Below are 26260 nucleotides of genomic sequence, written 5' to 3'. Positions count from 1 at the left end.
CTGTTGAACACAAAAGATGATTTTTTTGATGAAGGCTGAAAACCATCAACCACTGACTCCATTGGGACAACAACAAATACTTTGGAAGTCAGTTTTCCAGCATTCTTCAAATTACCTTCTTTTGTGTTTAACAAAGAAACACCTAAAGGTTTGAAAGAGGTAAAGGGTGAGAATGATGACAAAATGTTCATTTTTGAGTGAAGTCATATTTTAATTCCTTTAAGTCATATTTAGAATTAGGGCTGGGCCAATAAACGACATTATATAGAATCGCGATAATTTATGTCAATAACAATGATACGCTCTGGATTTTTTTTACTCTATATTGATCCAAGAGCTAATCACAAAGCAGAAATGTACAAAAATGGAAATTTAGAAGTGTGTTTGATATTAGAGACGTTCCGAATTTTTCGACCTCCAAAAATTTATCGGCTGAAAATGTTATGCCATTTAATGGACCTTTTCATTTTTGTGGCGTCAGTGCTTATTGCTGCTTTTAAATCTGAAATCATTAACTACTGATATTGAAATGTATATCATTATTGTTCAATATGGAAAAGAGTTATCAAGATTGCATTTTTGCCTTATTGCCCAGTCCTGAAAGAATATGGATGGATGGATGATAGATAGATAGATAGATTTTAATTCCAGGAAATTTCTGTAATTTAACAGACGATATTTTACTTTAAATGTCTGTATTTTTTTTTTCTTTTATAATTCTTTTTTTAGAGGGTTTCACCTTTATTGACAGGACAGTGGAGATTAACAGACAGGAAAGTATGGGGAGCAGAGAAAGAAGAAGGATCGACAAAGGACCTCAAGCTGGGAATCGAACTCGGGTCGCCGCGAGCACCTGGATACTGTAAGTCAACGCACTAACCACTAGGCTATTGGTGTCGACAAATGTCATTAATTTAAAGGATTTTTTTTTCTGGCACCCCAGCTACCAGAAAAAATAGTAAAATAACAGATTTTTTCACAGTGTATTTTAACATAATTGAACAAATAAAATGCGATTTTTTTTTTTAGCTAAACATAAACGAAACAAATAAGAACAAGGTTAATTTAATTTTATAAATACATCTGATGTGCTTTAAATACTTCTTATTAATTCATCTATTGTGTTGAGTATGGAGCTGCGTCAATTTCCCCCCCAAATTTGCTTTTTCTACAGCTCAATATATTCATACTATATTCATATCTTTTTTACTTATTAAATCTAATAGTATTCGATTTTAACAGATTTAGATTGATTCTTAGAAATCTGACAACATACATTAAATAAAAAATCCGCACAGATAAAATGAAATCAAAACAACCCAGGATCATTCTGAAAACGCACCCCCATATACATTTCTGGAGATCACAAAATCCGTTCCAGGAGCTACGTTTTTTGCCGTTTTTATTTTGCAAATCCACCGGAGGCCGCTGTGTATGCTTTTTAAGATCCCAAATTTCTCTCGCTAGTGATACCAAAGGTGCTGCTGTCGACTGACTGAATGACTGATCAACGGACCCCCGCTCCTCCTTCCCTACACCCAACCAATAGTGTTTTCAAAAGCACCAATTGACCAGCTCACCCACTTCCCTAAACCCAACCAACCGTTTTAAAAAGCAATCTAAAAAAAGAAAGCCCTCGCCTGATTTTACCACGTTTTAGGTTTTACCACATTCTCACCGATATCTACTTGATTATTTTATTTTTTGGCTTCTGTTTTTGTCTTACCTGCTTTCTGGAACTAGAAACCAGACTAGAACCCAGTCGTCCTGGTCAACTTCTGTCAGTGTCTCAAGTCTGCCTATGCACATGGCAAGCTAACCGGACAAACTGGTAACAGCAGGAAAGTCGTCCACATGGAGGTAAGCAGTCCGCTGGTGCGAACAGGAATGGCGTCATACTGCCCTGTAGTGTTCGTTTTAAAGACAAAATGCAGCTATACGTACTTCTGGCTACATAATTCGCAATCTCCAGAAATGTATATTAGGCTATGTCTTCACGTTGAATCAAAATGTTACAAACAGTTCATGATAAACTTTATTGTGATTCACTTGAGCGTAATAAGGCCTGTGTTTATTGTTATCATTGACACTCACTGTAACCTCAAACAACATCCTTCAAGATGCATGTCAACAAATACATATAGCAACATTCAACATTTTATATATTGTATAAATAGTTCAAGCAAACAGTGATTGAAACACGTGTATATGATTCATCTTTCTAACAATAGTCTAAAAATAATTAGAACAAGCCCACAACAAGGTGTCAAATCCTTTTGGAGCAACTTTGCAGCTTGCATGAAGTGTTGATCTCTGCTCGATTTAGCTTTTTTGTTTACCTCGTCTGTGGCCTTGGCTTCTGAAGAAGTACATAAGTGCCATTTACCTGATGAGGACTTTCTGTGCTGACATGTGTTGGCAACTCGATTTCAGAATACTGCAAGAAAAAAAAAATAAATAAATGAAAAAAAATAAATATATATATATATATATATATATATATATATATATATATATATATATATATATATATATATATACACACACACACACACACACACACACATATATATATATATATATATATATATATATATATATATATATATATATATATATATATATATATACATACACACACACACACACACATATATATATATATATATATATATATATATATATATATATATATATATATATATATATATATATATATATATATATATATATATATATATATATATACAGGGCTCGAAATTAACTTTTTTACTTGGTAGCACCGGTGCTCCCAACTTCAAAAATTTAGGAGCACCAGAAAAAATTTAGGAGCACCCACCAAAAATGATTGAGCACCACTGCAAATTGTATTTTAAGGGATTTATTGTATTTTAAAACAACATCAATTAGGACTAACAAAAACCAGAAACAACTATAACTAATGCTGAGATTACATTGATATTTGTGTGCAATAATTAAAAAATGTGTGTCTAATAGTTCTAGAATATTAATGATGATGAAAATGACAATAATAGTAACAATGAATTACATTTCTCATCATCATGCTGCCTTGAATGTGTTTGAATGTAAGTTATCTGCTATAAAAAGTCTGTTACTTTATGAAAAATAAATGTATAGTTTGCATCAAACAAAAATGAAGCATTGCAGTAAGAAATATTTATTTTGTACTGCTAAACAGCATATATATGCATGTCAGTTTAATAAATAATATTTCTGCTGCAAAACAAACAAATTATAATAAAATATAAAATTCAAGGCTGAAAGCTGCAAAACAGTCATCTGTAACTAAAAATATATATATATACACCTCAAGAAAGAATAGGCAAAAGAAAGTAAGTAAAGTCTCACTTCTATCACTCTTTAAAAGTTTTGGTTTCAGTTTGTGTCAATTTAAATGTTCCGTCTGAGCTGATTTTCATTTTTCTGTGTTTGTGGAAAAGCAGGCGAGTCAGCCGACCCAATTTATGAGCAGATTAAGCACCGGCGCAATACCGCTGTTTGTTATGAGACGCAGTTTCAGTGTAAACTTAGTAAAGGCGAGCTTCTTTGGCGATGATACAGTATTAGATGTGACTTTTAGCGGACATTTGCACTGAACACGCAGTGTATGCAACACATCGAGATTCAGCCACCTTCTCCGAAAAGCACATACTCGATTGATCTCAGCTGGCGGATCAATATTCACCACATGTCATGATCGCTCTCATCTGCGCCTCAACTTTAGGTGGGATTTGCACTTTGCAAACCTGTGTGCTTTAAGTTTTCACACTTTAGCCGTTTGCATTTCCCGTGGACATAAAAGCTCCCTCCCTGTCATCTAACAGTGGAAAGCCTTGAGTGATTGACAGCTAATATGAACCAATATAGCGGCAGGGAAGAGCGATTCAGCACGTTTTTAAAAAAAATCAAAACAGGTCGCACTAATGCGCCCAAATATATTATGAGGTCGCATCGATTAATTTTCGGGCGCATATGCGACCAAAATGGTCGCAATTTCGAGCCCTGATATATATATATATATATATATATATATATATATATATATATATATATATATATATATATATATATATATATACATACACACACACACACACACACACACATATATATATATATATATATATATATATATATATATATATATATATATATATATATATATATATATATACATACACACACACACACACACATATATATATATATATATATATATATATATATATATATATATATATATATATATATATATATATATATATATATATATATATATATATACATGCATCCAAAATATCTTTATATTGACAGTTTTTCATATTTTGTGATTTTTTTTTTTTTTTGGTTTTGAATTGCATTATGGGACATTGATCTTCTAAAAGCTTTTGATGTTGAAAAGTTAAAAAAAATTACTTTTGTTGACATTTTTAATCATTTAATGTGATATACAGTCTGGTCAGTGTCGTAAATTACGGTACAAAAACCCAGCAATAAGCTTATAAATGTTATTTTACAAACTTAGTTATATATTATATATTATTTCTTAAACAATATCTTGTCTCAAACTACTAAAATGTCAATAAAAGTCACTAATAAAACTGCAGAGTTGAATTTTAAACATAAAAAGTGTTCGGAGCAGAGAAAAAACTATACCATAATGCAATTCACAACCATAATCAAACAGAAAACACTTGTGAATTACAAAATACAGAACCTGTTTATGAGCAGAAATATTTGTACAGTGTATATAATAGAATATAAGCATGATATTAGCTTTTTTATAAACACTGTCTCCTCATACATGATATTAAACGTCAGTAAATTAAAAGAACATTTAGTAAACTATAAACATAAGCAATCGTGCTTTAAATCTTTTCCGATTTTCAAGCTGTTTAGCAAAATTCACAGCTTGAGTTGTGAAATCCCCTAAAGGACCTTTATTGCCAGCATTTCACAAAAGAGTTTATAAACGCCATCAGCTCTTTGAGAAACACTGTACGCTGATGAAACTTTTTCACTGCTTACCGGAAATTTTGTACAAATGTTTTGCCCAAATGTAATTCTCTGTTAATTCTCTAAAAAAACAGGTTTTGAACCATGGCTGCTGGTTTAAACTGGTTCTTTATGGATCTAAACTGGTGATTAAACCTAGAGCAGTGTTTTTCAACCACATTCTTGAAGGACCACAAGATGTACATGTTTCATGTCTCCTTAACCAAACACACCTGATTCATATCATCAGCTCATCAGCAGATACTAAAAGACCTGTAATGGGTATGACAGAGAAAGGAGACACCCAAAACATCAGTGCTGGTGGTCCTCAAGGAACGTGGTTGAGAAACACTGCTCTAAAAGTTGCAGCTGGGGATACTTTTGCATGCGCACATCATTTTATAGCATGAGTCGGTCTCAAACTCGATTCCTGGAGGGCCGCAGCTCTGCAGAGTTTTGCTTCAACCTTAGTCAAACACAACTGATCCAACTAATCAAGGCGTTTAGGACTACAGGGCCGGCCCGTCCTACAGGCAATATAGGGATCGCCTAGGGCTCCGCTTTTCTTGGAGGACCCCATGAAAGCTGCTCTTGATTATTTATTGTGAGGACAAGCGTGTACATTTAATGCACAAACCCCATTAAACGTGATACAATTCACAACGACGATGAGAAAAAAAAAAACGTTTCATTAAAAGAATAGCTCTGTATAATTTATACATGACAAAGCTGAAAACGATAATAAATACGCAACAGCTAAAAGCAGAAAATATTAGAAATATACCCAGCAGCACCACACTCTATTTTGCATAACACTGGGTGTAATCATCTATTGGGTGAACTAGAATGACGTCACGTATTCCTACACAGATTCCACATATCTCTCTAAATTGCTCTCTTTCGATATAAACCTGAAAAAGTCTTAAGTAATATAACATCAATCAAATTTTAATCTGAAATAAAAAAGGCATCTAAACGGCATCTTTCTGGAACCGAAAAAAAGAAGAAAAGAAAAGCAGAGGAAAAAAGCAAGCTCAAAGTAAGTTCTGCTATGCATAAAACATTGTCTATCAGTACTTTGCAATACTTACAAACTTATTTGGTTTAAATATGAGTAAATATCTTTACATATGTATTATAGGTTAAATATGTTACAGGTAATAAAAAATGTATACACTCAAATATTACAATTTGTATTTTTTGTTTTGTTCTTTTTTTTTTTTTTTTTTACTGTATTTACTCCGGTGGACCCAATTTTGTTTTTAATCTTGCCTAGGGCCCTTCAACCCTACAGTCTGGCACTGACTAGAGACTATTAAGCAGGTGTGAGATGGAAGTGATTGGATGCTAAACTGTGCAGAGCTGTGGCCCTCTAGGAATTGAGTTTGAGACCATTGGTATATAGCAATGTTTCTCAACCACGTCCCTGGAGGACCACCAGCCACAGTATGTTTTGGATGCCTCCTTTGTCTGTCACACCCATTACAGGGCTTTCAGTCTCTGCTAATGAGCTGGTGATCTGAATCAGGTGTGTTTGGTTAAGGAGACACGGAAAATGGGCTGAGCTGGTGGTCTTCCAGGAACGTGGTTGAAACACAATGGTATACAGCATAATGAAGGACTTTGTGACACTAGAGAAATTATTTTTAAATTACCGTGAGGGGTAGTGTTGGGGTAGATATTAATTAATCACAATGTAATGGGTAATTTAATAAATAATATAAGTAATTCTCACTATTGCAAACCAAATAAGACCAGCTTAAACCAATGATTGCTTATAATTTGTCAGTCATTTTGCAATAAATGTCTTACCTGTGCATTTAAGTCCTCGAGTGGCTCTAGTGGGACGTTTTGGCATTGTTGTCGACTTTTTGTGGGCTTCTTAAGTTTAGACATTAACAAACCTTTAACAGCACAATACATTTAGGTCAAGCTCATTATAAACATTTCACTTGATTTAAATGACACTATGCATGACGTAGCTTAATTTGATCATGACATTAATTATGTTTCTGTAACGCTTTCAACTTGATGGTGCGTCAGAAATCTCACCTATTATTGCAATAATCAGCACAGTGTTTAAGAGGAAGGATGCAGCAGTCAGAATCTTCTGAGTCTCGAGAGATTTATCAACTTGTGGTTGGTGCTTGTTGCACTCATTTTGATTGTGATCTTTAGTAGATTCTGTTAAAAGAGAATAAAGTAAAAAAATATAGATTTTAAAGATAAAAAATATAAAATAAAAATCAATAATTGTTTAATTGTATTTATTAAAGTCTGAAAAAAATAACGTAATATTCATTAGAATAATAAATATAATTCATCTTGATCATTTATAGCTCTAACAATATACATATCATATATGAGCAATATCACACGAGTAGCAGTGCGATATGGCTGTATATCAGCACTGGTGGGAGGCGTGCCTTAGTGCCCCCACCAGTGCTGATATACAGCCATATCGCACTGCTACTCATGTGATATTGCGTTTATACAACAGTTTGACGGCATAATTGTGAACCAGACAGAACTGTTGTATATATATATATATATATATATATATATATATATATATATATATATATATATATATATATATATATATATATATATATATATATATATATAACACTGTTGATATGGTTTAGAAATGCTTACCAGTGATGTTAAGTCTGATGCCACTGCTGAGCTGTATACCTGTATTGTTTCTATTTAAACAGTAATATATTCCTAATTCATCAATAGTTATGTTACTAATAAACAAACGGCTGTAAGTGAGTGATGAATATTTGCCTCTGAATCTTTCCTCTAGTAAACGAGGTGCTGTAGATTCTGATGAGTAAGTTCTCAGTATCAGCACTGGAGAATCTATCAGTTTCTGGAAAACCCAATACATCTCTTTTACACCAATCTGACAGTCTAAAGTCACGTTTTCTCCTAAATTCACCCGTTTATCAGTTAAACTCCCTGTAGTTTGACACCACAGCAGCAGATCTGCAAAGATAAAACATCATAACTCAGCCTTTACAAGTATTCAGTCACGTACACATCACTGAAATGATAGTACATCAATTTACTTACACACAAGTAGCAGTAGCACGGTCCTCATTCTGTGGTTGTTCGGCTGTTATGCAGTAAGCTGGTTAACTTAACTGTGAATATATAAGCGGAAGTGCTACCACAGACGCACAGAATGATTTTTTTTTTTTTTTTCAAAGGAAACCAAAAGACAGCCTTGAAAAGAGGATGCAGAAGCTGTACTTGAACTGACCACACTGTTTACTCATTCTGTGCGCAGGTCAAAGAGCACCAAAAGCTTGTAGCTATTTTGTTTCGGCAACAAAAATAGTTTTAAATTTATTGCTTGCATTTGTTTTTAAAAACAAAATAGAAGGACAACCTTGCAGACAGTTATGTTTGGCTATTTTCTGACAGCGCTATAGCATGTGGTTTTGCTAACCTACTTTCACGCTAAAGAGTCTGATGTACGAATGTTTGCAAATTATAGTCCTTTAAGCTACATCATTGCTACAGATTCAGAAACATGAATGCAGGATATGATGCAAGATTGTATCCCTAATCATCCTATATCCTTCTTTGATTGGATTTTTTAAAATATAAAACTATGTAATTGCTTACATAATAACTGATTAAGTATGTCTGATTACGTGTCGGGCTGCACAGTGTCTCAGTGGTTAGCACTGTCGCTTAACAGTAAGAAGGTCGCTGGTTTGAGTCCAAGCTGAGCCAGTTGGCATTTCTGTGAGGAGTTTGCATGTTCTCCCCTTGTTGGTGTGGCTTTCCCCTACAGTTTAAAGACATGTGCTATAGGAGAAATGGTTAAACAAAATTGACTGTATGTAAATGTGAGAGTGTATGGGTGTATCTCAGTACTGGGTTGCTGCTGGAAGGGCATTCATTGTGTAAAACATATGCCAAAATAGTTGGCGCTTCAATCAGCTGTGGCGACCTCTGAAATAAAGACTGAACCGGAGGAAATGAATGAATAAATGATTATGACTCATACGTTTGTTTGAAAACCTATAGCCTTGACTTTCTGCATAATATCTATGAGGACCAATCAGAATATTCAGATGAACCGATGTCACTTCCTTATTAGATTTAATTTCTAATGTCGTTCTACATCCCACTTCCAACCTAATGTTGTAGTATAGTGATGTCATGATTACTGGATTCAAGGTAAACCACGGTTAATATTCTAGTAAGTATTCATTCATTCATTTTCTTTTCAGCTTAGTCCCTTTATTAATCAGGGGTCACCACGACGGAATGAACCACCAACTTATCCAGCATAAGTTTTACGTAGCGGATGCCCTTCCAGCCACAACCCAACACCGGAAATTCTAGTAAATAATAATGTTACAAATTATTATTGCCATTAAAACTGTGAGTGATTACCATGATTTTGAAAACTCACTGCAAATCCCTTAACACTGCAATTAGCTAGTCGCTAAAGGCTACAATGTAAATACATGTTTATATTGACATTTATTAACCTATACCAGGAGTGTCCAAAGTCAGATGTGGAGGGCCGGTGTTCATATTTTAGCGCCAACTTCCTTCAATACAGTTGGCTCAGGTATAGCTAAAGAGCTTGATTAGCTGGTTCAGGTGTGTCTAATTGGGTTAAAACTAAACTATGCAGGGCACCGGCCCTCCGGGAACAAGTTTGGGCACCACTGATCTATACAGTTATTGAGAATAGGTCTACTCGCAAATGTAAATCACAAATAAAATGACAATATCAGTCAGAAACATCGCAATTGGATATTTCATTAAATCACACAACCATTTTTGTGGCTGTAAAAAAGCAGCTTTATGCAGTTTTATGGAAAAACAAAATCCACAGGTATCCCTGTGAGGTAGTTTTCCAAGTGCGGGCTTTAAAAAACAAGACATTAAATACAAAAATCAAATCTAGGCCTACCAATAATATCACTCATAAAATATTACAAACAAAATTAAACAAATCCAAAATGGATCCATTTTATTGTTGTTTGTCAAAAGATTGCATAAGTTGTTGTTGTTGTTTTTTTTTTTCATTTTCAGATACAAAATTTTGATATCTTCTTTGTGTGACATTTGTTTTGAACATTTTCAGGTCATTTTAACCAAACCGGGATAACTCTGTAATCGTGATATGAATATTTTCTCACAGTTTTTTCTATATTCAAGTCAATCACACTTCATATTTCCATGTTGAGCCCACGACGTTGCTATGGCACAATGAGAGCATTTAGCATTTTTGTTTAGATTATCACAAAAAAACCTGAACAAAACCACCCTAAAATGCTGTCTTTTATTTTAAAAACAGTGAAATGCATACAAAATATATAGTGTAATGTAAAGTTAAGGTATAATGCTTGATTCAAGTTTGACATGACTCGTCACACACGTTGGAAACAGGACTTGCTGCCATCTTGTAAGTGAGATCAAGTGATTTATCTTGCTGTGGTCGGTGTTAATTAATCTTTCCTGAAATAAGCTGAATCCCAGACAATATTTTTCCAAATAGGATTTGGGAAAATCTACATTTTGAGTAGTTTGAAATGCAAAAACCTTTATCCACTTTTCAACATTTATTTATGTCTCCATTTCTGAATAACACTTTTATCAGATGGCAAAAAGTAAACACTAAATAGTGCTACTGTACACCAAATGTGCCTTATATTTAAAGCCATAGAAAAAAATTTAAGTAAAAGCCATGGAAATAACATTTTCATCGCCCCCTGGTGGCTACCTGCAGTTTACACTATAAACCCGACCCTAAACAAATGGAGCAAGAATCAAAGCTTATAAAAATAATAATGACAAAAAATATTTTAAGTCATGGTTTCTACCATTTGTGGTATCTCATTTGCTAATGATGTTGTATGTATGTATCATAATATTAGACAATAGAAGCTCCATATCTAACCTGAAACATTTTGGCTACACATTTCTTTAGTGGAATCGAGACACATTGTGAGACACCTTTTTCTTCCTTTCTTAAAACAGTATTGTAATGGTGTGCTGTGATAGGTTACCCCCAAATAACAAGATTCTAGCCTTTATGTAAACACTCCAAACGGTGATAATCTTTTCTTAATTGTTAAAATATTAGATATTATGAATTTACTGCAGTGTTTCTCAACCACGTTACTGGAGGAGCACCATGCTCTGCACATTTTCCATGTCTCCTTAACCAAACACAACTGACTCAGATCATTAGTTCATTAGCAGAGACTAAAAGATCTGTAATTGGTGTGACATACAAAGGAGATATCCAAAACCTGCAGTGCTGGTGGTCCTCGGGAACGTGGTTGAGAAACACAGATCTACTGTATGTACACTGTAAAAAATTATAATATCAATTAGTCATGACTGTGTATGTTTTTATGTCATTGTAACTTATTAAACTAGGTTAATCATGTTCTAACTTAATTTTTTAAAGTTACCCAAGCTGTTTAAAGTCAGTTTAACATAATATAAGTTCAATGGACTCATAAGGTTAATTTGATTCAGCTTAAAAATTCAAGGCAGCCAGGACTTCTTTATACAGTGTATCAATGTCTATACGGATTTTTTAAAATACCCCTTGATTTTTGTTTTTAATTAATTCATTTAATTAATTTATTTTTTTATATTGGATTTTATATTTTGGCCAAACATCAAATGTCACAGAAGTCGAAAATGCAAAATAAATAAATAAATACGTTCCACTTTAGGGAAAGTCACCTCACACATAAGAACTGAACTTGTGTGATTTGAAATCAAACATGCTGTATTACACCCTAAATTAAATAGTTAAAATTAAATTAGTTTAATAGCCTTAGCACTTGTAATTTGTTTTAAAGCCTACTTCCGTTTTTAAATACCTCAATTCAGTTTGCCTCAGCGAGTGTCTTCAGACTGCCATCTTCATATCAGCAGGTAAAGTTAATGTGCCTATTTTTCAGGTATCGTTACGTTAAATACTGCTAGGCATAAGAAGTGTACGTAAACATTGCTCACTTTGTATTTCTCAGCCAAGTCGAGAAAACTATGGAAGGACTTTTCAGTCGTAAATAAAAGACAGACACATACACGACAGAGACGACAGGAGAAAGTCGTCATGTCTAACGGCAGACGGGTGAGTACACTCTCAGAAAAAAGGTAAAATGTTGGACCTAAGAAGGAACAAATCCTTGTCACTGGGACAGTACCTTTTTATGGAACAGAATTGTACCTTAGGACAGAGAAACAAATTTGTACCATTGCAGTTTGTACCTTTAAGGATATGATTTGTACCATGGGACACCAAAATGTACCTTTGGTTTTTAAAAACTTGCAGATATATTGTGCCTTCATCAAAGGTACAAATCTGATCCATGAAGGTACCACTACAGTGATGAGACACTTTGTATCTGAACAAGTGCAGACAAATGTCAAATGTGTTCCTTTAGGAACTATTTAAAGGCACTTTGCTATATAAAAAATGTGTCAATTTATTTTCAGTAAATATAAAACATCAAATACACTTTTAAACGATGTTTAAAAAAAGTTTATTTCTGTGTAAATGCACTTTTTCAATTTACAATAAAGAAAAAAATACTTTAACATAAATGAAAAGATATTTTGTTTTGCTAAACTTTTCACAACACTTTTCACAGAAATACGTTCTACTTCAAAATTGAAATATAATTATGCAAAAATATTGTAACAAGATATGCATGATGTTTGATTAGTTTTACAATACTAAAATGTCTGTATGAACACTTTGCATATGCAGGACTTTTGCTAGCTCACATGCGTAGTGGAAAGCAAACGCCAAAAGGTGCTGATATCAATAATAAAAATGTATTTTTCAGAAAATTCTTTTCAAATGTTTATTAAAAATGCCTTAATTGTTTAGTTTACATTACCTAGTTTTGTTTTACCAGTTGTTTTGTATTATAGAACTTAATAATTAATGTTCATGATTTTTTAAAACTAATTCATGTTTTAATATGAAAATTATTTATAAATCACTTTGCCTTTCCAGAAATATTTTTATAGATATTGTAATAAAGAAGGGATTGTTCCACACTTACAGTTGAAGTCAGAATTATTAGCCCAAGATTATTATTTTTTTTCTATTTTAAATATTTCCCAAATGATGTTTAACAGAGCAAGGAAATTTTCAGTGTGTCTGATAATATTTTGATTCTGGAGAAAGTCTTATTTGTTTTATTTCGGCTAGAATAAAAGCAGTTTTTTTTTTTAAACTCATTTTCAGGTCCATTATAACCAACTTTACAAATACCACAACAGATTACTTCAAGTAGTTTACTATAAAACACTATTCTATTTAATTTAAATTACAATAGTATTTTTTAAGTAGAAGACCACTTTAAAAAAATCAAGAATAAAGTAGAACAAAGAGAAGCTAAGAATTTGCATTACGTACATGTTTAGCTTAACAATATATGACATATTTAAAAAAAAAACATAACAGACTCATCAATATTTAGCAGAAAACCTTTAGTTCATTGTGAAAGAATTTAATCTCGATCATGCTTGTTTTGTTTCTTCCCAAATGTGTTTCTGGTCGGGTTGTGCAGATGAAACTCCACTTCAGAAAACTATAGAATATAAATATAAGAAATAAAATAATAATAACAACATGCTAATGTCAATATTTAACTATTTAAAAACAGTAAAAAAAAAAAAGAACATGTCTTACCTCTTGAGCATCTGTGCTAGCAACAGGTTCAACATTCTGGCATTGTTGTCGACTTTTTGTGGGCTTCTGAAGCTTGAACATTACCAAACCTTGAACAACACAATAAATGTAGGTCAAAATACCTAAACAATTCTGAAATTAGTATAATAGACCTACAGTCAAACATGCATCGTGAAACAATACTTAAGTAGTTTTTAAATAAAACTCATCATAAACATTACACTAGATTTAAATAACACTATATACACTCAAAAAAGAACATTTGCTGTTTGTTCAAACTACTTTTTTAAAATGAGCTGAAACAACACAATTCTTCAGTTTAAAGGAGGACAGCTTCATTGTTAATATTTGTAAAAATAAATAGGTTAACTTTATTCCTTCTTGTTGTCCCAACACAAATCAATTGTGTGAAACAGAATTTTTTTAGTGTAGGCATGATATAGCTCAATTTAATCACGACATTAATCATGTTTCTGTAATGCTTTCAACTTGATTGTCTTTTAAAAATCTCACCTATTATTGCAATAATCAGCACAATGTTTATGAGAAAGGATGCAGCAGTCAGAATCTTCTGAATCTCGAGGGATTTATCAACTTGTGCTTGTTGCTTGTTGCACTCGGTTTCTATTTGAAGAGAAGAAATACAAATTACTCTTTTAAAGAAAAAAAATCAATAATTGTGAAATTGTAATTGTTAAAGTCTTAAAAATATTATTTGCTATAACAAACATAATTCTAACAATATGTATATGATATATAACACTGTTGATATGGTTTAAAAAAAAATCTTACCAGTGATGTAGAGTCTGGTGCCGTTGGTGATCTGTATAGATCTATGGTCTCTTTTTATACAGTAATATATTCCTAATTCATCAATAGTTATGCTACTAATAAACAAACGGCTCAAAGTGAGTGATGAATATTTGTCTCTGAGTCTGTCCTCTGGTATAAAAGATGCTGTAGATTCTGATGAGTAAGTTCTCAGTATCAGCACTGGAGAATCTATCAGTTTCTGGAAAACCCAATACATCTCTTTTACACCAATTTGACAGTCTAAAGTCACATTTTCTCCTAATTTCACCCGTTTATCAATTAAACTCTCTACAGTTTGAGTCCACAGCAGCAGATCTGCAAAGAAACACAGATTAAGAATATGATAAAAATAACATTGCACAAATTCACTTTGTAAAACAATCCAGTCATGACAAAATCAATACAATTAAACAAAAACAAATTATAGTAACTTACAGAGTGAAAGCTGCACTTTCCTCATTCTGTGGCTGTTTTAAATTGATATGCAGTGAAATAATTCTGACCAAGTTGAGCGAAATAAAAGAGCAAACCAGCAGAAATGTGAAGACAAAGACATGAGCCTTGATGTTTTTTTCCACAATGCGTGACTTTATACACAGACCTCAGACATTAAGCAGGCCAGAGATGAAGCTGAAGAACCCACAACTGTGAGAAAACACTCAGAGCGGAAAAGAGCAGTGAGACCATAAAAAGACGTTAAACACCCAGACGTTTTATTTATCAAGTGTCCATTTTGGCATACGACAGTATAGGCCCCATTATCGACATTGAATATGTGTAAACCCTTTACAAATACTGTACACTGTAAAAAGCAACTAGTACTTTATTTTAAAAATGTCATTAAACGTAACTCACAACTGTTAAGTTGACTTAATATTTATAGTTATAAACAGTTCATTTACTTAGTTTTTTAAGGAAAAAGATTTTCTTTATTTTTGAAGTAAAGTCAACTAATCTAAATTAATTAAGCTATTTTATTAAAAAACAAATCATTTTAAAAGTAAATGGTTTGCTCTTTTTTTTCAAGTAAAGTCAACTATATGCTTCTCACACTATGTAAACTTGCAGTCTGGATAATAACAGTAAACATACATTTTTTTTGACGTGAACATTTTATATATAATAATAAGATAAAAACAAGACAAGCAACCAATCAGGACATACAGTAGGACTAACGTCAACTTACCTGATGACTGCTGAAAATTGTTTTTCCATCACATGAATTTTTTTTTTTATATGAAATATGTTCAGATAGAGAAAAAAATATTAAATGATAATAATATTTTACAATACTTCAGTTGTGTGGAAGGGGGCGAAAATATTGCCAATTCAAAGTAAAACTTGATACTTATTAAAATATAAAGCTGAGTAATATGTGTTGATGTAGATTTTCTATGCATTCATTAAAAGTAGTGATTAGACGTGCTCATATTTTGCTCATATTTGTATTTGCTCACATTTCATTTGTTTTGCTTGTGAGAGCTCAGGAGAAAATTTTATTGTGAAGTATACACAACAATAGCTGCTAATCAGACACAAAAAATACAATAAATTATTTACAATATATAATATAAAATCAGTTTTTCTATTTAATTTTTTATTAGATAAAAAACAAAAATACATTTTAAGTAATTTCCCTTTTCCAAAAATTTAACAAGGTGCACATTATTACATTACAATCAAAATCAGAAAAGATAAGAAGATGTGTATAGTTCGGACATTATGAATAAACATATAATATATGTGTTAACCTGCAGTTATTTAGTATATAGTGTCTTTCCAAAAAAAGTGATATATATATATATAAACAAACATATCAAACATAGAAGTATTTCTGACATTAAGACAGAAAAAGTGTGTCCTACAGTTGGTTTGTCAAGCCCACTCACTTGCATGGAGTAAACTTACGCATCCTACAGTTATGTGATGCATTGTGAATATGCTTTAATAACAAGATAAGTTTTTATTCTACTTTTGAACTGAGAGAGAGTGTCTGAGGCTCGCACAATTATCAGGAAGGCTATTCCAAAGTTTAGGCCCTATATGAGAACGCTCAACCTTTTTTAGTGGACTTAGTTATTCTGGGTACTACCAGAAGCCCTGAGTTTTCAGATCTTAAAGAGCGAGTTGGATTGTTGTCAGACAGAAAGATGTTACTACAGTATTTAAAGCCTTAAATGTAAGACAATGCATTCTATAATCAATATCCAAAACCTTTACAAACAACATTAAAATATGTATATTAACACCACAATAATATAATATATTATAATATAATATAATATAATATAATATAATATAATATAATATATTATAATATAGCCTAAAAGTAATATAATTACTGTCTGTTCAGTTAACCACATCGTAAAATTTATTTCGAAAACACCAAGCTGTACAACATTTGGACTAGCGGCTGCAGAAAATGCATTACCATCACATGAATAAATTACATTTGAAACATTTTCAAATAGAAAGCATAAAAAACAGTCGAAACTGAAATATTTCTATTGCACTAATATTTTCAAATGTAAATAATTTTTTTGCAAGTAAAAAATATACCAACCGAATTTTTTACTTATAGTTTACACATGTATTGCTTATTGTACATTTACATCATTTTGAGGTGATATAAAAACCAAAAATGAAATGAATAATGAACAAAATACAGTTATTGTATTAATATTTAATAGTTATCAAGACAAAATCAAACAGAAGGCATGCTGAAAACATCATTTTTACATTACCTATGTAAAATTTACAAACATCAGTCAATTTGAAACAAGAGTCAGCAATCAAGCGAACATTATTTTGCTTTCATTATTCAGCAGAACATGATTCTGTAGACTGCAATGATAATGATAATTATATGCGTCTGGTTTTTGTCATTGGATTTTGAAAAGGAGCAAAAGTGTTGTTGTTCGGTTGAAAAAGACGAAACTCCACTTCAGAAAACTACAAAAAAAAAAAACAGAAATGAGCTTCTGATGTCCACATAGAAAGATCTCAACACCTTTAGAGGAGTGAATAAGAGATAATGTTGTACCTCTGCCGCACTTGTGCAGAAAATCTTCTCCAGTTCCTCATTTTGTTGTTGTCTTTTCTTACACAGTTGAAGTTTGATCTGAAATAGGGCTAAAAAAAAAGCACCAACATTTCTCATTTAATATCCTAAACTGCATGATATGTATCATAAAGTGTTGAGTATTATCTGTTATTTTACATTAAGCAGAATCCTGCGATCTCACCTATTACTGCAGAAAACATCATGATGTTCAGTATGATGTATAAAACTATCAGAGCCTCCTGCGTCGTTTGATAATGAGACTCGTTTGGTTTTGTCTGACTCTTATCTTCTGGTAAGACATTTGTGTTTAAGAAATATCAAACATACATTAACATTATGTAGATCTCTAACCGAAATAAAGGCTAAAGTAACAGTTTATTGCAGTATTCATATCTGGCAACAATTCAGGTTTGTCATGATTTTCTCACAAGCTTACCAGTGATGTAGAGTCTGGTGCCGTTGCTGAACTTTATAGTTGTACTGTCTCTTTTTATACAGTAATATACTCCTATTTCATCAATAGTTATGCTACTAATAAACAAACGGCTCAAAGTGAGTGATGAATATTTGTTTCTGAATCTTTCCTCTAATATATGAGATACTGTAGATTCTGTTGAGAAAGTCCGCAGTATCAGCACTGGAGCATCTGTCAGTTTCTGGAAAACCCAAAACATCTCTTTTACATCAATCTGACAGTCTAATGTCACATTTTCACCTAAATTTACCCGTTTATCAAATAAACCTTCTGTAATTTGACACCACAGCAGCAGATCTATCAAAAAAAAACATTTATGTAAAATGATGTACATCATTTACACAACAATAAAATTCCGATCATAAGAAGATTTTTTTAAAAATCCAACACAAAGTTAGACTTACAGAGGAGTAAAAGCAGCGTCGTCTTCATTCTGTGTTTGTGTGACTCACATGCAGTAAGTTGGTTGACTTTATTGTGAATGTAAGAGGAAGTGCAGCTTCAGGAAGAGAACGTCACTATCCTCCCACTGTTGAAACTTCTATTTAAAGAATTTGTTCACTAATGAAAATCACATCATTTACTCTCCCTTGTGTGGCTTTAAACTTTTATCAATTTACTTCTTCTGTTGAACACAAAGATATTTTGAAGCATGCTGGTTGCTACGACCTACCTGTAAATGTAGGAAAAACTAACTCCTAGGGAAGTTATTGGGGGCAGCAGCATTCTTCAAAATATCTTCTTTGTTTTCAACAGAAGATAGAAAATCAAACAGGGTTTAGAACAAGTGAAGGAAGAATAAATGAAGACAGAATTACATTTTTTGGATGAATTATCACTTTAAAGGTAGATTATGCAATTTTCACCACTAGAGGGCATGTATTCACAACAAACAGTCATAGTCTGATGGCAGTGTGACAGTATGGATAATATGCATACAATTTAAAACACCTTTGATTTGATTTAGCATTACTTGTTACTTATACTTTACCAGTGATGTAAAGTCAGGTGCCATTGCTGATCTGTAAAGATGCACTGTCTCTTTTTACACAGTAATACTAATAAAACTAATAAAACAGACAACTGTGGCGAGTGATGAATATTTGTTTCTGAATATTTCCTCTGGTATAAGAGATACTATACATTCTCATGAGAAAGTCTGCACCGTTTCAGCCCTGGAGAATATGTCAGTTTCTGGAAAACCCAATACATCTCTTTTACACCAATCTGACAGTCTGAAGTCACACTTTCTCCTAATTTCACCTATTATATAATATATAGTGTCTTTCCAAAAAAAAAAAAAAGGGTGATGTCTATGTGTTCATGTTCAATAAAGTGTATTAGTTTATTTTAAAAATAAGGTGCTATACAAGCAAATATTAAAAAAAAAAAAAAAAACTTTAAATAAAAGTATTTCTAATAAAGTGCTTGCATGGTGCATTAATAGACTGCAATTGAAATAGTTCAGTTTCTAATGTTTTTTATGTTTTCTATTCAAAAATGTTTCAAATGTAATTCATTCATGTGATGATAATGCATTTTCTGCTGCCATTAATGTTGTACAGCTTGTTGTTTTAGAAAGAATTTTCGGTGTGTTTAACCGAAACACACGATATTACTGTAAACATGTTGGACAATCCCTTTCAATGGTGTTTTTTATTTTCGAAATCGCGATTGTTTTTCTCTGTTTTTTATGTTTTATCTGACCTTGCAAAATATGTGAACAGGACAGCATCAGTCATGTTAAACTCGCCAACTCTGTCTCATCAGTGTAGTCATCCTCCTAGCCTTTCTCATAAACTACCCCAAGTAAGGTGCGTGATAGCCTTGGTTGAAAAATCCGCGGACTGCAATACTCAGACGCACAATGATGAAAATAGATGGACTGCATCAAAAAGGTGCTGAGAACAAAAATTGCACAATGACAAGAAATAATAAAGATCTCGCCACAAAACACATGAAAATGAAATTAAAGAGCCCGATTTAAAAATGTAAGGTGTAAAAATACAAATATTTGTGAAAAATGTAAGAAGTAAAAGTACAAAGTTGTCAGAAAAATAGTGGAGTAAAGTACTGATACCAGAAAAAAATACTTGAGTACAGTAACAAAGTATTTGTACTTTGTTACTTCCCAAAATAGGCTCCCCCAATCAGGGCCGGAGTGGGACTCCTTTTCAGCCCTGGAGTTTCTAGCCTCAGACCGGCCCACCTCAGTTCACGACTGACTATATTAAAATAAGGACATTTCCAATTCAGTTTCTAATGACACTATCACGTCTTATTTTGAGAAAACAGCTGCTTTAGAACGTCAAATGTTCCACAACCCAAACAGTGTTATGTCTTAACAATAATAAATAAATAAATAAATAAATATAAAAAAAAGAAAACTACTCAGACGAGGATCAAACCCGGGTCCGCAGCGTCATAACCTAACATGCAAACCACGGGACCACAACAGCTGTGAATTAAGAATTGGCTCGTCTGAGTTATATCATCATTAACCTGCAGGCTGATGATGACATAAAAAAAAGATAAATATAAAAAGAGCAGAGCTGCAGTAAAATAATGAATAAGAAGACTGTGGTCAAGTAAATAAATTAATTAATTTAAAAAGTGTGACTGCTGAGAGCAACAGATTCTGGAGCTAGGGACACCGGCCCTCGCGGCCAAAAAACGGACCGGCCCACCGGGAATTCTCCCGGTCCTCCCGATTAGCCAATCCGGGCCTGCCCCCAGTGGCCACAGTATTCGCTTTTTGATGCTGCGGTCACATTAGAGTTTGAGCATGTGATATTCTGTTGTGCGGCGCTCCGAAAAGGGGCGGGATTAAACAAGCTTATTAGACATTTAAAAAAGTGAGCAATTGCTTCATGTTTTAAATTTCTGTTCAGAGATGACATGTTTTGATCCTCGATTGGTCTCACGTAGTCAAGTGATGCGATTTCGCAGGTCAGAGTTCACCAAGCTTGAACTTGCACTGAAGAAACCTGCAAAACTTGACGCATGACCCTGCGTTTCCAATCTAACGCATTCACATGCGTATGAATAGAAGTCTATGGGATGAAAAGACAAGTGTGACCGCAGCTTAAGTGTGACGTCATGCGAAGCAGCTTCCGGGTCAAAGCTGTATGGGGAGACTCATCAAATGATAATAAGAAACAATAACAAATTGACTTAATACTTTCAAAAATCACATTTACAATTCTGATGGCCAGAAAGGTATTCATTTTTTTAGAAATTGTAAAAGTTTTGGTATTTGTGATGCAGCAAGTCCAGAGACTGTTTCACACACCATGGTTTTATAGAGAATTCACTTTATTGTGTGATATGACAAAAAAATGGCCTTAGACTAATATTTTCTCGATTCGAATGAGTAGCAGCTTGGACCTGGAAACAGTATTACATACGTCACAACTTAACAAGCAGATAGTTCGAACACTGATCAATACACTGTTTCATCACTAACAGACCTGTCACGGTCGGGTTTTGAACCTGGGTCTCTGGTGTGGAGACTGGTGTCTGTACACTCCAAGAGGGAATCCAGAAAACAAGGATTTATAAAAAAAAAAAAGAAAAAAAAGGTCAACTTACATTCTTCTCAGAAATGAGGCAGCAAAACAGACAACTTAGGATCTTCTCAGAATGAGGTTTACAAAATATTTTAACAGTATAATAAACATGTAAAGAAAACTCCACGAGGGGAGAAAACAAACAGACAATAAGGCAGCCAGCGACAAGGAAAATAAAACTTTATCTTTTATAAAACTAAGTCTTACTAGACGAAGCTCAGGAGATCAAGGGACCGCAAAGCAAGTTCACCAGGGATGATTCAAAAACCAAGTGAGGAACACAGATAAAGTGACTGTCACAGTTGTGGATCTATCTGCTCTTCTATGATGTGTCTGCGTGGTGTGATTTGTTTATTTGGGTTTGCGGTGTGTGTGTGTGCGCTTGTCTCTGTGTTTGTGTGAGAGTCGCGTGGCTGTCAGTGTTGTTGTTGTTTTCATGTCATCGGCTGGGCGGTCACATGATCATGGTCATCGGTCGCCTAGCACCGCTCAGCTGATTATTGCGCTCCAGGTGTAGCGCATTACTGTGGCTATAAATGTTCAGCGTTCCTGTCTCACCTTGTCAGTTCGTTGTCCTCACTTGTCTCTGTGTCTTTGTCAGGCTCTCCTCGTTGAGTTCGCTGGTTGTTCGCTGGTTGAAGTTTTCTCCGATGAACTTTAGATTCACTCTGTTGACGGAGATTGAAGTTCTCCCCGATGAACTGTTGATTCGCTCTGTTGACGGAGATTGAAGATCTCCCCGATGAACTTTGTTCGCCCTGCAGACGGAGAACTATTTGTTCCTTCATCTTCCACTTGTGATCACCTGACTTCCAGCCAGCCAGCTTCTCTTTGTTCTGTGTTCCCTTCTAAGTTTAATAAATTGTCGCTTGCATTTGGGTCTCCACGTCTTCTTTGAACTTTGTGACAGTGACAACTTGAATACACAGACTGGAATAAGTCGCAGGTGATCAAAATTAAGTAAACAAGAACACATGAGGAAGAACAAAGGCAGAGGGGAAACACAAGGATCTCTAGGGGAATGGAGACAAAGTGCAGGATGGTGACAAGACCGCTCCCTAAGTATTAGATAGCTATCCCAGGGGATGTGCACAACGTTAAAATCCAATAATCTAATCAGCATTTATCAACCTACAAAACAAGAACAAAATGGCATCTCTTCCAGTGCCCTCAGTGCCTGAGTTTAAGTAAACTATATTAGTGAACTAATGTAGGTAATTGTGACTTAGGATTTAGGGATTAGGGTTGATTTCATATGCAGCCAGTGTCTTAAGTAAAATGCGCAACAGCTGGGGTTGAGTAACCAGTGCAGTAGATTATGGGAAGTGTGATCCAGGTAAATTGTAATGGAAGATAATGAATAGAGTGGCCTCTAGTGGATCTCATAGGCAGAAAAGGTAACCAACAACTATCATAACATTTTGATAAATCACAAAAGCACAATTAATGATGAAACATGGCATTAAAAATGAATTAGATCTGATATTAATTAGCAACTCAGACAGAGACATACAAAATCCAAAACATTACAAAGTTGAATGCAAGCAAATGTTTATTATAAATCTTGATGAACACTTCAAGTGCCGAGCAGACAGATATTAGTCATTTTTATTACAAATACACTGTGTTTTAGTCTAGATTTCAAGTCTAGAGACTCATTTTTTCTTTAAACATTCAAGCAACACATAATTCTGATCATTTAAAGCAACCATAATCAATCTCTCAACTTGTCGCCAACTCATATATCTCCTTTTGAGGAGGAACATCACAGCCGTTGGTCTGGATGAGTGTTATTTTCTCAAAACATCATGTCGGACTTCTAAATAAATAATAAAAACATGGTTTAGCTGCTAATTCACATTCATGAAGACTGTTTTGTACTGCAGTGAATCAAAACTTACCAAGGATTTACAGAAGATAGTCCTCTTCAGTCTTTAATTAGAAAAGCACAGGTAAAGTAACTTATTTCACATAATTTTTATATTTATAATTTGTTTATTACTGTTAAATACTTACTAGAGGTGTGCAGTCTGATACCATCACTGATGTTCAAAGCAAAACCTGGTTTAATACAGTAATATTCGCCCAAATCATCAGCACTGACATTATTGATTATTAAGTGGCTTCTGCTTCCCTCTGAATATTTGCTGCGCAGTTTTCCATCATAATAATCAGCCTCTTGGGTTCCAAAAGTCCTCATGATCATCATCGGACGAGCTGACGGTTTTATCACAAACCAAACTACAGCTTTTAATCTAAACTCACAGGCTAAAGTCACAGTCTCTCCTAAAGTCACCTGTTGATCAGTCAAAGCTTCAGTGTGTTGATTCCACACCAGAAAACCTGCACATACACATGACATCACATCATTCATATGATCAAATCACGGCTGAATCACATTCAATAACACTGATAATGATCAGAAATCCACTTACAGAGAAGGGAAAGCAGCAGCGTCTTCATTCTGAGCTCTCGCTGAAGGTCTCTGAGGTCGATCTTGTGCTCAGGTTGAGGTTTATAGCATCTATTAGAGGAAGTGCTTCTGCTGAGCTTTTAGAAAATACTAACTTTGGAAAAATGATTCATTGAAGTGCTGCAAGTTTACGGTCAGTGAGGATTTACTTTGGAAAAGTTACACTAGAAATATGCATCTTCACTTAAAAAATACTGCCGAATAGTTATTTTAGTTTTTAAAGAATCTAATATTAGACAAGGTTTAATAATTAGACTTTTTGTATAGACATTTATAGGGTAAAGTTGTGGTCTTTTCCAAATTAATTATAAAATATTATCAAATAAAGTTAAAATAATATTTTAACATTATGCAAAGTACATTGTAAAAAATATCCGTAATTTTATGGTTTATTTCCATCAGGTGCCGGAAACTCCCCGTAAAATGACGTGCGTTAAATTACAGAAATATACCATAAAATAACAGATATAAAAATTACAGAAATTTCCTTAAATTTAAATTTCTGGTAAATTTCTGTAATTTAATATCCATTATTTTACGGTATATTTCAGTAATTTAACAGACGTTATTTAATAACCCCAGCTGCCGGAAATAAATCGTAAATGTACGGATCTTTTTTACAGTGTAATAATCACAATAAGAAATGTATTGTTCAATTAATTCCGTAAATATGTAATTAGAGTTTTTCAAATGAATGAATGCATTTGTGTTTATTGTTTGATACTTGAAGAACAATAAAGATTAATGTTTTAAAATATTTGAAATGTGTGTTTTTTAAGGATTTAACAAACTAGAAAAATAATGCGATTGTGTTAGCTTTACTTAAAAGCACACATTTCATTAAATAATAGTTACTTTAAACAATACACTGGGCAGATTATTAAAATAAATAAGTACATTTTACTTAAAAAAAACAGGTTTGACAAACTTAAAACTAAGTTAAAAACTGATCAAATTGCATTAATGTTACTTGATAATGTAAGTTGAGAACATGCAAAGTCTAATAGGGCAAACTAAAATAAAATGAGTTTGAAATACTCAAAAGGCTGACGCAAATAGTCGCCTCAAGTTTTTTAAAAGTAAAACATACACCGTATTTTTACAGTGTAATAACAAAAAACAAAATTTTCTAAAATAAGCCTTTTTGTTTGAAAAAAAGGTGTGTATAAGTTTGTACCACATCTTCAAGATAAATATAAGCAATCCATCCCAGCCTACAGATATTACACAAATTAAGCTTATTTTCTTCAGTAAAAGTCTGTCAGAATGATAATTTGTGAATTTTATAAAATGCAAACGGGCAAGGATGGTAACAAATTTTATGACAACAATAAAGACCAATAAATTAATGCCAATAGCAGATGTTAGACCGCAGCCATAAGAATATATTTGGATCTCTTTTACATAGTTGTTACTATTCGTATGGTGCGCATTACTTCAACTACAAATTCTTATACTATGGTTAGTGTAACAGAACCATGGTTAATTTGTTTTTACCATGGTGTAACTATAGCCACAGTTCTTCAAATTTGCTACAAATAAAGCCAAAGAAATGATGGTTATTTCTGAAAAAGTACTATATTCACAAGGGCTGCTTGATGAGATAAAACCCTTTTTTTTTAAATAAATGTATATCTGAAAAACACTTGCTTATACTCTCAGAATGAATAATGATAAATATGAACATTTTCCCTGCTATTGATGAGCATATTTGTTTTGTTATAAAACATTTTACAAGCGTCTGACTTTTTTCAATTCTAGAAATTGCTTAATCAGGGCTTGGCTCTATATTAACCTGCGATGGTTTAGACATAATTGCAAAATAATTTCCCTTGTAAAAAAGTTGTATTGTTCAGATCTGCATTCAAGTCTAACAAAGGCTCATTGTGGATATGTTACCCTGTCTGCATTTCAGCAAAGTGCAAATTATGTACCCAGAGGTATGTCTGACTTCACTGAGGTTTTAAAATGAACACTATGGGGCGGTTTGATGCCGCCGACAGCTTCTGTTTCTTTTTGGGCTGCCACTGATTGCTTACCTGCAAGTGGGCAGATTTTCCGCTGTTACCAGTTTGCCCAGTAGCTTACCGTGTACGTTGGCGGAGTTGACTGCAATGACAGGGTTCGTCTAAGTAAAACTCAAACC

The 26260-nt window shown here is 33.4% G+C and overlaps 1 protein-coding gene and 2 long non-coding RNA genes across 4 annotated transcripts; all 3 read right to left on the bottom strand.

The window, feature by feature from the left end:
- Positions 1-1952: 1952 nt before the first annotated feature.
- On the bottom strand, positions 1953-8135 carry LOC101882843 (uncharacterized). The gene is made up of 5 exons (NM_001386835.1): positions 8098-8135; positions 7675-8010; positions 7069-7200; positions 6829-6920; positions 1953-2437 (listed from the first exon to the last, which is right to left on the bottom strand). Exons 1-5 carry the CDS (start codon positions 8123-8125, stop codon positions 2336-2338), a joined length of 690 nt encoding a protein of 229 aa, NP_001373764.1. The 5' UTR covers positions 8126-8135; the 3' UTR covers positions 1953-2335.
- Positions 8136-16883: 8748 nt separating this feature from the next.
- LOC100536989 (uncharacterized) lies at positions 16884-18587 on the bottom strand. Of its 2 annotated transcripts, none has more exons than XR_011008190.2 (5): positions 18477-18587; positions 18034-18369; positions 17779-17886; positions 17577-17665; positions 16884-17485 (listed from the first exon to the last, which is right to left on the bottom strand). It is a non-coding gene; the product is annotated as an uncharacterized lncRNA (long non-coding RNA). The 2 variants fall into 2 exon arrangements; XR_011008191.2 differs by having other exon boundaries at positions 17779-17883.
- A 4588-nt stretch (positions 18588-23175) lies between these two features.
- On the bottom strand, positions 23176-24128 carry LOC100536946 (uncharacterized). Its single transcript, XR_002456431.3, has 4 exons — positions 24077-24128; positions 23658-23984; positions 23543-23573; positions 23176-23460 (listed from the first exon to the last, which is right to left on the bottom strand). It is a non-coding gene; the product is annotated as an uncharacterized lncRNA (long non-coding RNA).
- Between the last annotated feature and the right edge of the window lie 2132 nt (positions 24129-26260).

The sequence above is a fragment of the Danio rerio genome, chromosome 22 (genome assembly GCF_049306965.1).
Source record: "Danio rerio strain Tuebingen ecotype United States chromosome 22, GRCz12tu, whole genome shotgun sequence".
Classification (NCBI taxonomy): domain Eukaryota; kingdom Metazoa; phylum Chordata; class Actinopteri; order Cypriniformes; family Danionidae; genus Danio; species Danio rerio.
The sequence above is the reverse complement of the archived record's forward strand: the minus strand, read 5'-3'. Positions and strand labels throughout refer to the sequence as shown.